Source organism: Somniosus microcephalus, chromosome 27 (assembly GCF_052327205.1).
Source record: "Somniosus microcephalus isolate GS21.2 chromosome 27, FLI_Smic_1.0, whole genome shotgun sequence".
NCBI lineage: Eukaryota > Metazoa > Chordata > Chondrichthyes > Squaliformes > Somniosidae > Somniosus > Somniosus microcephalus.
The window spans coordinates 1,129,431-1,142,633 of NC_141013.1; the positions used below are offsets into that span (position 1 = coordinate 1,129,431).

The following is a 13,203-nucleotide window of genomic DNA, read 5'->3' on the forward strand; positions in this document are numbered from 1 at the left end:
ACCTATCTAGTCATAGCCGGAGAATCTGCAACAGCTTTTCTAGCTGGTCCCACACCGTTATCCCTGGAGTCTTTTAGGGATCTTTCCTTGAACCTCTCCTATTTCTCATCTACTTGCTGCCCCTTGGAAACATCAACCGAAGACACATGTACGCTGACGACGCTCAGCTCTACTTCACCACCACCTCTCTGGACCCCTCCACTGCCTGTGTTGTCAGACTGCTTATCTGACATCCAGTCCTGGAGGAGCCTAAATTTCATCCAATTAAACATTAGGAAGACCAAAGCCATTGACTTTCGCACTGCTTCAAACTCACTTCCCTTGCCACCGATTCCACCTCCCTCCCTGGCCACTGTCCCAGGCTGAACTATTTGTAACCTCGACAACCTATTTGACCCTGAGCTGAGCTTCCGACCCTATATGCTCTCCATCACAAAGACCACCTACTCCCACCTCTGTAACATCGCCTGTTTCTGTCCCTGCTTCAGCGTATCTATGCTTTTGTTACCTTCAGGTTTGACTATTCCAATGCTCTCCTGGCCGGCCTCCCATCTTCCAGCACCATAAACTTGAGCTCATCCTAAACTCTGCTGCCCAGATTCTAACTTGCACCAAGTCCCGCTCAGCCATCATCCCTATGCCCCCTGTCCACCAGCACCTTGTTTTTATATTTCTCATCCTCGTGTTCAAATTCCTCCATGGCCTCATGACCCCCCCCCCCCCCAATCCCAATCTCTGTAACCTCCTCCAGCTCTACAATCCTCTAACTCTGGCCTCTTGTGTATCCTCCACTCCCTCTGCCCCACCATTGGCGGCTGTGTCTTCACCCGTCCAAGCCCTAAACTCTGGAGCTCCCTGCCTAACTCTCTCTGCCTCGCCACCTATCTCTCATCTTTTAAGGAGGTTTGATGGACCAAGTTTGTACTTTTACATTCCATTGTTAATAGTGGTGACATTTTCTTTGGTTTTAAAAATAATTTGATGCCATATATGCAGCTGAAATCTGTCTAGAGTGGAAAGACTCCAAATCATGAAGACATTGTTTATGGTTGCATCAACTGAGATCAGACTTGTGGCAATGTGAGCCCAACTTGTTCCTGCTGTAGCACTGCTGTACTGACGAGCAATCTCATCTATGTGTGCATGGAAAATGTTTTCACAAGTTCAGTATTACTTTTGTTTGGTTGCAGATGCCTTCCAGGATGTCAGATATGCCAGCAGTTGGTCAGGTGAGTTCTTTTAGGCACTTTTTAGTCTTTCAGGAGCTGTTTAAAATGGCTGTGATTTTCAATTAATCCTCCGCACTGGTATGGAGTTACATGCCTAGAGGAACATTCCTGATCTGGGTGCAATTATAGATTTGTGGCCTCTGGATGCATGTAGTAATTTTGCATCTAAAATGTGAAATTTTTTACTTTCCCTGCCCAACTTAATTTTTGTTTTTATTTAATTTTTATACCACTTTTTTTAACCCCATTTGATGCAATTTTTCTTGTGTTTTGGTCGAACTAAACAGAAAAGCTGCTCCTCTGCTGCTATGCAACCTATTTCTAGGAAATGCACAAAAACAGTGTTTACCAATTGTCCTGCATCTGTAACAAACCATTGTCTGTTCTCTGGAGCACAAATTGATCATTTTCATATGAAAAATTAAGTAATATAAAATAAATATATAGCACTTAATCTTTCTCCCCCACACCCTCCTTTTAACTTTCCCAATTTAGAGATTAATCCTGCAACATTTTAGTAAATGCAACCCTGATTTTAAATGATAAAGTTCACTGTTTATGGGGCTGTGTAATGGTAGAAGCTGGGTTTCTCAGAAATAAAGTGCCACAAAGGACGCTGGATGGAACATAGAAACATAGAAGATAGGAGCAGGAGTAGGCCATTCGGCCCTTCGAGCCTGCTCCGCCATTCAACGAGATCATGGCTGATCATCCAAACCCTAGCACCCGGTCCCTACACCGACAGCCATCCCACCCAAGCCCTATCCCCGTAACCCCACGTATTTAATCCCCCCTAACACTAAGGGTCAATTTTTTAATCATGGCCAATCAACCTAGCCCGCACATCTTTGGACTGTGGGAGGAAACCGGAGCACCCGGAGAAAACCCACGCAAACACGGGGAGAATGTGCAAACTCCACACAGTCACCCGAGGCCGGATTTGAACCCGGGTCCCTGGCGCTGTGAGGCAACAGTGCTAACCACTATGCCACCGTGCTGCCGTGGAGGATTCATTTTGTGAGTAAATTTGATTTGGAGCGGGTGTTCCCTAGAATGTTGACCTGTCTTATATCTTGCATATTTTAAAAAATTCTTTATGTATAAGCTAATTTCACAAATGAGTATGTATTGTCATTATCCCCATTTAGCATATTGGTGTCTATGTGCTGTAGAGAAAAAAATACACTTAAACCGATCTGCTTTAATGCAGTGATGGTTCTGATCCCACCATCAGCAGTGCAGCACCCTCGTGGTATATAGGAATAAATATGCAGCTGCACTTTGGAAGGACAAAGTCTATAATTGTACTGCTTAAAAGTTTTTCACAATCATGTTGACATAATATCAACATCTGACTCCAACCGGTTATTTAGAACCGTCAGTGACAGTGTTGATGTCTTGTAATAAACTTTACTGCCAGTAAATTCTTGTATTTAAAAGCTGCTGATTTGTTAGAATGTGCATTTATCCAAAGTGCTGCTCCATGCTGGAGTATTCTGCTGAGTGTATAATTCCAGCCTGATTAAACAACAAGGTGCCAGGTCTCTCAGTATGGTGCGTGTGTGTGTTCTGTACTGGCACTTACACAAGCCAAGTATTTTCTGTAGTTTCTCTTTAATGCTGCGTTTAGTAAAGTGACCCCTCTTCACCCTACCGAAATTGTAATTAACTGATACAGCACGTTGCCATCAGCACTTTACAACTGGAAGAGTGCAGGTTTAATGACCAGTTCAGCACAATTCAATTCAAGCAAATAGGTCATAATATAGTATTTGGAATGTATGCGCTACTTCAAGTTCTGGCAGTCAGGCAAATGGCAAGACTGCAGGAATGTTCAGCTCACGTGAACAAAGTATCAGCACGATTCCAAATCAATCAGCTGTTGATTTAGAAAGACAGACTTACATTTATATAGTGCCTGTCACAACCCCAGGACATCCCAAAGCGCTTTACAGCCAATTAACTTTTTTTGCTTTCAGAGCAATTCTAGAATTGATAGAAATGATAGTGTAGAAGATTGCCTATGCAGCTTATTGCGTCTGTCCAGGTGCTAGCTTGCCAATTGGAGCTATCTATTCCAATCCAATTTCCCTGCATTTTCCCCGTATCCTTTTTATATTTTTCCTTTTTCAAATACTTATTCCCTTTTAAATGATGGAATGCCGTGGCTATTGAGGCAGAGACCATGTTCTAATAAAAACAGAAAATGCTGGAGATACTCAGCAGGTCAGGCAGCATCTGTAAAGAGAGAAACAGAGTTAATGTTTCAGGTCTGTGACCTTTCGTCAGGACTGGAAAAAAGCAGGAAATGAAACAGATTTTTAAGCAAGTGTAGGGGCTGGGAAAGGGGGGAGGGGATGAAAGAACAAAAAGGGAAGGTCTGTGATAGGATAGAAGGCAGGAGAGGTTAAGAGACATTAAGAGATATTCAAGGCAAAAGGAGATGGTAATGGGACAGGTTAAGAAACAAAGGATGGCTCTAGATGAAGTGTAAACTGCGCTGGCAGAATGAAAGACAGCTGCGCTGTGGGAGAGAAGAAAAAAAGACACAGACAAAGTGTGTGGATAAAATATATATATATATATATGATGGGGCCGAGGTTATGATCTGAAATTGTTGAACTCTATGTTGAGTCCAGAAGGCTGTAAAGTGCCTAATCGAAAGATGAGGTGCTGTTCCTCGAGCTTGCGCTGAGTTTCAGTGGAACAATGCAAGAGGCTGAGGACAGTGAGGTCTGAGTGGAGCGGAGAATTAAAGTGACAGGCGACTGGAAGCTCGGGGTCTCCCTTACGGACTGAACGGAGGTGTTCTGCAAAGCGGTCACCCAGTCTGCGTTTGGTCTCCCCAATGTAGAGGAGACCACATCGTGAGCAGCGAATACAGTGTACTAGATTGCAAGAAGTACAAGTAAATCACTGTTTCACCTGGAAGGAGTGTTTGGGGCCCTGGACAGTGGGAAGGGGGGAGGTCTAAGGGCAGGTGTTACATCTCCTGCGCTTGCACAGGAAGGTGCCAGGGGAACAGGTGGCCTGAGGGTGCTCCGCTTCTTCCTTGAACTCCATCCCCCACCAGGATGGCCTGAGGGTGCTCCGCTTCTTCCTTGAACTCCATCCCCCACCAGGATGGCCTGAGGGCGCTCCGCTTCTTCCTTGAACAGAGGCCCAACCAGTCCCCATCCACCACTACGCTCCTCCGCCTGGCTGAACTTGTGTTCTCATTGAACAACTTCTCCCTCGACTCCACTCACTTCCTCCAAATCAAAGGTGTTGCTATGGGAAACCGCATGGGTCCTAGCTATGCCTGCCTTTTCGTGGGATATGTGGAACACTCTTTGTTCCAGTCCTACTCAGGTCCCCTCCCTCACCTCTTTTTCCGGTACATTGATGACTGTATTGTTGCCGTTTCCTGCTCTCGCCCTGAACTAGATAATTTCATTCACTTTGCTTCCAATTTCCACACTTCCCTCACCTTCACATGGTCCATCTCCAACTCTTCCCTTCCCTTCCTTGACTTCTCTGTCTCCATATCTGGGGATAGGTTATTGTCAAACATTCACTACAAGCCCACTGACTCCCACAGCTACCTGGACTACACTTCCTCCCACCTCGCATCCTGTAAGGACACTATTCCATTCTCCCAGTTTCTCCGTCTCCGCCGCATCTGCTCCGACGATGCCACCTTCCATACCAGTGCTTCCGACATGTCTTCCTTTTTCCTCAACCGAGGATCCCCCTCTACTGTGGTTGACATGGCCCTTGACCGTGTCCGTTCTATCTCCCGCACTTCTACCCTCACCCCTGCCCCTCCCTCCTGGAACCACGATAGGGTTCCCCTTGTCCTCATCTTTCACCCCATTAGCCTCCACATTCAACAGATCATCCTCCGCCATTTCCAGTGTGTACCCACCACCAAACACATCTTCCCCTCACCTTCCCTTTCAGCATTCCGAAGGGACCGCTCCCTCCGCGACACCCTGGTCCACTCCTCTATCACCCTCCAACAACCCTTCCCCTTCGCCCGGCACCTTCCCGTGCAAGAGCAGGAGATGCAACACATGCCCTTGTACCTCCCCCTTCCCACTGTCCAGGGCCCCAAACACCCCTTCCAGGTGAAACAGCGATTTACTTGTACTTGCAATTTAGTATACTGTATTCGCTGCTCACGATGCGGTCTCCTCTACATTGGGGAGACCAAACGCAGATTGGGTGACTGCTTTGCGGAACACCTCCGCTCAGTCCGTAAGGGGGACCCGAGCTTCCAGTCGCCTGTCACTTTAATTCTCCGCTCCACTCCCACTCCGACCTCACCATCCTCGGCCTCTTGCATTGTTCCACTGAAACTCAGCGCAAGCTCGAGGAACAGCACCTCACCTTTCGATTAGGTACTTTACAGCCTTCTGTACTCAACATAGAGTTCAACGATTTCAGATCATAACCTCGGCCCCTGTCATTTTTTTTATCCACACTTTGTCTGTGTCTTTTTTTCTTCTCTCCCACAGCGCAGCTGTCTTTCATTCTGCCAGCGCAGTTTACACTTCATCTAGAGCCATCCTTTGTTTCTTAACCTGTCCCATTACCATCTCCTTTTGCCTTGAATATCTCTTAATGTCTCTTAACCTCTCCTGCCTTCTATCCTATCACAGACCTTCCCTTTTTGTTCTTTCATCCCCTCCCCCCTTTCCCAGCCCCTACACTTGCTTAAAAATCTGTTTCATTTCCTGCTTTTTTCCAGTCCTGACAAAAGGTCATCGACCTGAAACGTTAACTCTGTTTCTCTCTTCACAGATGCTGCCTGACCTGCTGAGTATCTACAGCATCTTCTGTTTTTATTTCAGATTTCCAGCATCTGCAGTATTTTCTTTTTCCATGTTCTAATAACCCTTGGTGGAAAAAAACCCTTTTAACTTTCCCCTATAGTGATTCTAATCCAGAGTCTGTGCCCCCTTGTTACTGATCTTTCAAACAGTGGAAATAATTCTCTATTCTATCAAAATCTCTTGGATCTCCCCATAACCTTCTCTGCTCCTGTAAAAGATATCCCAACTTTACGAGCCTTTTTAAAAAATAACTGCAGCCCCTCATTCTAGTGAATTTTTACTATGTGTTTTCTATGACCGTAATGTAATATAATTGAGTGCTCAAAACTCCATACAGCTCGCCAGCTGTGTGCTAAATAATGTCTTCAATGCCTAATCCAGAATCCTATTTATATATTTTTGGCCCTTTGTATCCACCCTCCCACCTATTTAAAGGTTTATGTATGTGCGCGCCTAGATCTCAATAACGTTCCAGTCCGTTTAAAAATAAAATCCCCATTAATATTCTACTTTCTTTCACTGTTCTTTAGCCAAGCTGTGTTACTTCACATTGCATTGCATTGAAATGCATCTGCCATCTATCTGCCCTTTAACCTGTCTATGATGATCTGCATTCTTCCTCAGCTTGTCATACACCCTAATTTGATGTTGGCAAGTTTTGCTATTGTTCCATTTTTGCCTATATCCAAATTACATTTTTGTGGCCAAAATTCTTTGTTGTCAGATGAATATTCTTCAAGATAATTTTGTAATTTGAACAAATAATGAGTGTGGCTGAAATTTAAAACCCATGACCTCAGTGTAGCTGGGGCATGGGTAGTGATGGAGGAGCACACACTGAATTTGGTATATAGTCACAACTTAAACCATTTATAGGTTTAATACAAGGTCCCTTACATGCCAGAATTTTGCAAAGTTTATAACTAGTGAATTAGGACAGGATTGTATCATCTCCAGTCTACCTGCTGGATTTTGTCTTTGCCCATGATTAGAATACCTGCATTTAAATCAAAGCTACATATGCTAGCACTCGGGCAGGTGGAAAAGAATTGGAAATTGTAGGTCAGTTTTAAGCTGTGATTTTCTGAAAGACATGGTTGTTTCTCCCTCATAATAAAGTTGAAGTAGGTCATTTTAAATATGATGAGCTGTTTAAAATGGACTTCATTTTTCACATTTTGACCTTTAAAACAATTACAAATTCTCCTTTTCCAGAAAATCCTAATACCATCCTTGTGTTATTCCAAGTACATACCTATATGCTGCACTTACCAAGCCATAATTCCCAATCTGCTACCTCCTGACAGGTGTTGCTGTGGACGATTGGTCCGGCAGCATCTTGGCTTCACTGCAAGCCTGGCGATGAAGTACTCCGACGTGAAATTGGGTGAGTCTGAAAACATGGAGAAAGAGGAATGGTCGGTGGAGAAACACACTAACGAGAGTCCAACAGATGCCTACGGAGCTATTAATTTTCAGGGCGGGTCGCATTCTTACAGGGCAAAGGTTTGTAGAATTTGAGATCTGTTTCTTGCAGCTTGCAGACTTTTTTAAATGGTCAGGTGCTTCTGTAAAAGTGTTAATTTTAGGTGTATTAATAAGCTACCTGATGTGGTTTTTGTAGTCAAACATTACTTTGAAATTAGACGGTACCTAGTACCCATGTTCCTGAATTATTGGACATGTAAAAAAGACAGACTTCTTAATGGCCTATAAAATGAAAGGCCACACAACATGACTTAAAGGTTCCATTTCCCAATCAAAAGGAATTGGTTCTGATCCGCGATAATGATCACTTTCAATTAGCCAACTAGAATGGCTTTAATAGATGCACCTTACTATAGCGCTTCATTTTCTGCCTAGAAAAACTCATTTTGTAAAAATTTCTAGAAAAAAGGTAGGAATTTTTCATAAGTGTTTTGTGAAGATTTTTATTGTCCACTTTGAAGAGACACAAACATGCTTGAATCTGAGTAATTTGACGAGGAAAATACCATACACACGCAGGTTCATTTTTATGTTTTCAAGAAGAGAAGCAGAAAGCATTGATTGCGGGTCTGCATGATTTATTTTCTGTAATATGTACTAAACCTTTATCTTTTTTCTTAAACGTTATTTTATTTATATTTTCGCACCCGCCACGCTGCGCACCATGCCTTGGGCGAGTATGAGGAAAGATGCCTTGCAATTGTAACTCTGTAATCAACTACTAGCGACCTAAGGCAGCTCGCCTGCTGATTTTGTTTCCCCGAATCCCTCTTGTTGGGAAAATGCTCCATCTCTCAGATGGCCTTCCCCTTTGGCATTCTGAAAGGAAAAAGACATGCTTTTATATAGTCCTCATTACATTTCTCAAAGGGTTTCATATGCAGTGAATTACTTTAAAATGCAGTGACTGGCACGTAGGTTAAGGCTGGCCGTGTTAGGAGGTGGGGAAACCAAAATGTAGATCCTATGCTTCCAAGGTTTGTGGCGGTAATGTTAGTCTGTTTAAATTTGTGATATGAATGGAAATGATTTTCTCCATTTGGGGACCATGTATAACTGACAAATATCTGTATCCTTTTGTATTGAAATGGTCTAGTATGCGCGACTATCCTATGATACTAAACCTGAAGCTGTTTTAAGACTTATGCTGAAAGAGTGGCAGATGGAGCTACCTAAACTCGTCATCTCTGTACATGGAGGAATGCAGAACTTTGAACTTCATCCACGCATTAAGCAGGTTGTTGGAAAAGGCTTAATCAAAGCTGCAGTGACCACAGGAGCCTGGATTCTAACTGGAGGAGTGAATGCAGGTAATGTAAATAGAAATGTTGGAGTGTTGACCAATTGGCCAAATCCTGACTAAGGTATTGACCAGCAATGACTTTCTGCCAAATTCCCTGCCTGTCTGGTACCAGTCACTGATCCACGCATTTGAATAGAAGAGGGAGAGCAATTACTAATTTCATTTAACTATTTTTCTCCCCTCTTATCAGAACTGTCAAAGTTGTATGTTCTAGATGTATGCTTTACAGTTACAAGCAATATACCTGGCATGTCCATCCTATTCAAACATATAAACATGGCTAAAAGTGGCATATGGGTGGCTGAGGGTGGTAAGGGAGTATTAATGCATTCACACTCCAGTGTAAGAGAGGTGCTAGGAATAACCAGCACAGTCTTTACACACAAGTCCATGATCCTCAGAGCAGGAGATTGCAATGTTTTGCATGAGACTCCCACTGAGCACATTGACAGCTGGTCAGCCCATGTTCAGGTTTTTCTGTAACTGTAAACTAGGTGAACCAGAGCAGCCTGGGACTGACTTTTTTCCCCTATTGTACTGAGAGTCAACGCTCAGTCGGTCCTATATATCCACCTCAAGTATTGTAAGAATAGGAACTCGCTTCCAAGATTTCTGGATGTGGTTGTACATCTTCATCCTACCACAGCATAGTGAAACATACTGGGACGTTGGAGCAGATTAGTTTCAATTGCATGATGATGCTAAAAATAATCCAATGTATTAACATAGCTAATCACTGTATCCCCAAGTGACGCCTTGAAACCTTTGGTTACGTTAAAGGTGCTATATAAAAGCCAGTTTCTTGCCTGTAATTCTCATGGTTTTTTGGTAGATTGGCAGTACTGATAATTGTATGTATTGTGGGGAGTGAACCTAGGAGGTCAGAAGTTACTGAGCGGGGTCCCCTTTCCAAAAGTTTATTAATAAAGGTTTTTAAGGTTGCTTCTAGTGAAGCATCATCTTTAAGGATGAGTAAAATGCCCACTTAATTTTTGATCTGTGTTTCATTGTGCAAGATGAGATTGAACTCTCCTCATTCTGCTATTGGTTTAAACATGAAGATATTTGTTCTTACTAGGTGTTGTGAAACATGTTGGTGATGCACTAAAAGAACATATTTCACGCTCATCTCGGAAGATTTGCACAATTGGAATTGCCCCTTGGGGTGTTATTGAAAATAGGAATGACCTTATTGGAAGAGATGTAAGAATATAACATTTCAGTTTGAGCTCTGCATTATTGAATCTTAAGTCTTTTTTTTAAATATTTTTTTTGAGCTAACCCAGCGAGTGTCTCTTGATTTGCAGGTTATTGCCCCGTACCAGACTTTGTTGAACCCTCTGAGTAAGCTGAATGTTCTAAACAGTTTGCATTCCCACTTCATTCTGGTGGATGATGGAACAGTTGGGAAGTATGGTGCTGAAGTCAAGCTTCGGAGAGAACTAGAAAAACATATCAATCTTCAGAAGATTCACGCAAGTGAGTTCTACAGACATTTCTCGTCCAAGGAATGGCAGGTGCTGGATGATATATTTTGTAGTTATAGATTAATATCCTGGAGTTTTGTTCAGCTGCCTTTTGGATTGAGGAAGAAACTTAACGTTTGAAGTTCTTGGAATTCTTACCTATAGTTTTATACCCTCTCAGAATTTGTAATATGATGAAGAGTCTACAACTGTGCAGATTGTGGGTGACGTGTTGGAAGGAACAGGTTGTGGGTTGACTGACCGCTCATTCATGTGCTGACGAGCAGTTAAAAATTATACAATTTAAATCAACTTTAAGCTCAGTTTCAGAGATTTTTAATATGGATTTATCAAGAAACCTACCTGCACCTATTTATGCAAATTCCATTGAGGTGATGTAAACTACTATTTGCCCTTTCCATCCACCCCAAGCAATCTAATCAATATCAAAATGGTACAAGTATCCTGCCTTGTCCAGGCAACTCCTGGATACCTTGTCCAGGCAGCTCCTGGATACCTTGTCCAGGCAGCTCCTGGATACCTTGTCCAGGCAGCTCCTGGATACCTTGTCCAGGCAGCTCCTGGATACCTTGTCCAGGCAGCTCCTGGATACCTTGTCCAGGCAGCTCCTGGATACCTTGTCCAGGCAGCTCCTGGATACCTTGTCCAGGCAGCTCCTGGATACCTTGTCCAGGCAGCTCCTGGATACCTTGTCCAGGCAGCTCCTGGATACCTTGTCCAGGCAGCTCCTGGATAGACCGAGAATTCTCGATCAAGTTATTCTTTGATGCACTTGTGGCTGACTTCATCAGCCCATCAGAGATGTTTACCCGTTTTGGCATTTATATAGATTAATATTCGAGTAGATCTCTTCTGTACCCTCTCCAAAGCCTTCATGTCCTTCCTAAAGTGTGGTGTCCAGAATTGGGCACAATACTCCAGCTGGGGCCAAACTTTCAGTCTGCATCCAGGAGCTGGCTGGAAAAGTCAGTACCAGTTGGATACTGCTGGGCAAAAGACAGCACATGTACAAGGAAGGAGACGTATACTATACAGAAGAGATTGTGAAAGTACAAGTGAAAGGGTGGATGAGGGCCGTGCAGTGAATACGTATATGGACTTTCAAAAGGCATTTAATAAAGTACCACACAGGAAACTTTCTGGTATCCGGCACTGACGGGACCGAGCTGGTGCCGTCCCATCAAAACTGCCGTAGAAACCAGCGCTAATGTTAAAACATACGGAGCTTTTGAGCTCCGTGTGAATCAACAAACCCTGTTGCTTAGCAACAGCTTCAAAACAGTCGGCCGCAGCTTAAAAGCGTCTCTGTAGCTAAGCAACAGCTTCAGCTAGACCTTGCAGAGCCTGACTGGAAAAAAAGAGCAACGAGAAGTAAAAAAACTTTTAGGAAACGGCTCCTGAATTTTGCCGGTAGATAGAGCTTTCCGGACATTTAACCTCTGGTTAAACGAAAGTTTCCTGTATTAGCCTTTTAGCAAAATTGAAGCCCATGGGATAAAAGGGGCAGTAGCAGCATGGATACAAAATTGTCTATGGGATAAAAAACAGAGTTGTGGTGAATGGCTGTTTTTTGGACTGGAGGGAGGTATACAGTGGAGTTCCCCAAGGTTCAGTACTAGGACCACTGCAGTTTTTCATACACATTAATGACTTGGACTTGTGGGTACAGGACACAATTTCAAAATTTGCAGATGGCACGAAACTTGGAAATGTAGTAAATAGTGAGGAAGATAGTAATAGACTTCAAGAAGACATACAGGCTGGTGGAAAAAGCAAAATACTGTGGATGCTGGAAATCTGAAATAAAAACAAAATGCTGGAAATACTCAGCAGGTCAGGCAGCATCTGTGGAGAGAGAAACAGTTAACGTTTCAAGTCGATGACCCTTCGTCAAAAGCTGGAGATGTAAAAGGTTTTTAAGCAAGTGTAGGGGCAGAGAGAGGGGGGAGGAGAGGAAAGAACAAAAGGGAAGGTCTGTGATAGGATGGAAGGCAGGAGAGATTGAGAGACAAAAGGGATGATGGTGCAAAGCAAAAGGAGATAGTAATGTTAAGAAACAAAAGGTGAGTCTAGATGAAGTGTAAATGGCAATGGCAGAATCATCAGCAGCTGCCATGTGAGACAGGCTGGTTGATGCGCTATCAATTACTCATAAAAGACTGAGAGTTAAGAGAGTAACTAAAGGCTTTTATTAACAAAAGAACGAAGGTCTGCCTCGAGTGGTCGACCGGTCCAGAAATACAAAGGGCTGGGGAGCAGTCACCTTTATACTAGGACTTGTGGGAGGAGTCAGCCGAGGCATGTCCAGGCATGTACACAGTGGAATACAAACAGTGGTTTACCACATTCACCCCTTGTTTAAAATTGAGTCCGGCGGGGTGAAGTGTATTAAAAGTTAGTGTATTGGAGTCTCTCCGGAGGTCTTGTCTGCCGCTGTGATCGGCGTGGCGACGGCAGGGGTAGTGGAGCTTCCGGCGTCGAGTCCTGCGTAGGCTGTGGCACAGGCGTGTCGTCCTCGTAGATGTCGAGCGGGTCGCGGGGCCCAGGCCTGCTGTCTGCTGGGGCTGGATATCGGATCGTGGCGGGGGGGGGGGATGGTAGTGAGTAGTGGGTTACTGCGGCCCCCGAGGGTGCAAGGTCTCTTATGGAGACTGTGTCCTCCCGCCCGTCCGGGTATGCAATGTAAGCATACTGGGGGTTGGCGTGGAGGAGGTCGACCCTCTCGACCAAGGGGTCCGTTTTATGGGTCCTCGCGTGTCTTCTCAGTAGGACCGGCCCTGGGGACGTCAGCCATGGCGGTAGCGATGTCCCCGATGTGGACTTCCTTGGGAAGACAAACATTTTCTCGTGAGGGGTGGCGTTAGTGGCAGTGCAGAGCA

At 44.1% G+C, this 13,203-nt stretch overlaps 1 protein-coding gene across 1 annotated transcript in view; it reads left to right on the forward strand.

Annotated features, from left to right (window-relative positions):
* trpm7 (transient receptor potential cation channel, subfamily M, member 7) overlaps nt 1-13,203 on the forward strand; it is a 151,125-nt gene that overhangs the window by 39,911 nt on the left and 98,011 nt on the right. Inside the window, exons 4-8 of the mRNA XM_085968293.1 lie at nt 1,191-1,229; nt 7,354-7,552; nt 8,631-8,844; nt 9,916-10,040; nt 10,145-10,316. Coding sequence (XP_085824419.1) covers nt 1,191-1,229; nt 7,354-7,552; nt 8,631-8,844; nt 9,916-10,040; nt 10,145-10,316 — 749 coding nt within the window. The remainder of the gene's footprint in view (nt 1-1,190; nt 1,230-7,353; nt 7,553-8,630; nt 8,845-9,915; nt 10,041-10,144; nt 10,317-13,203) is intronic.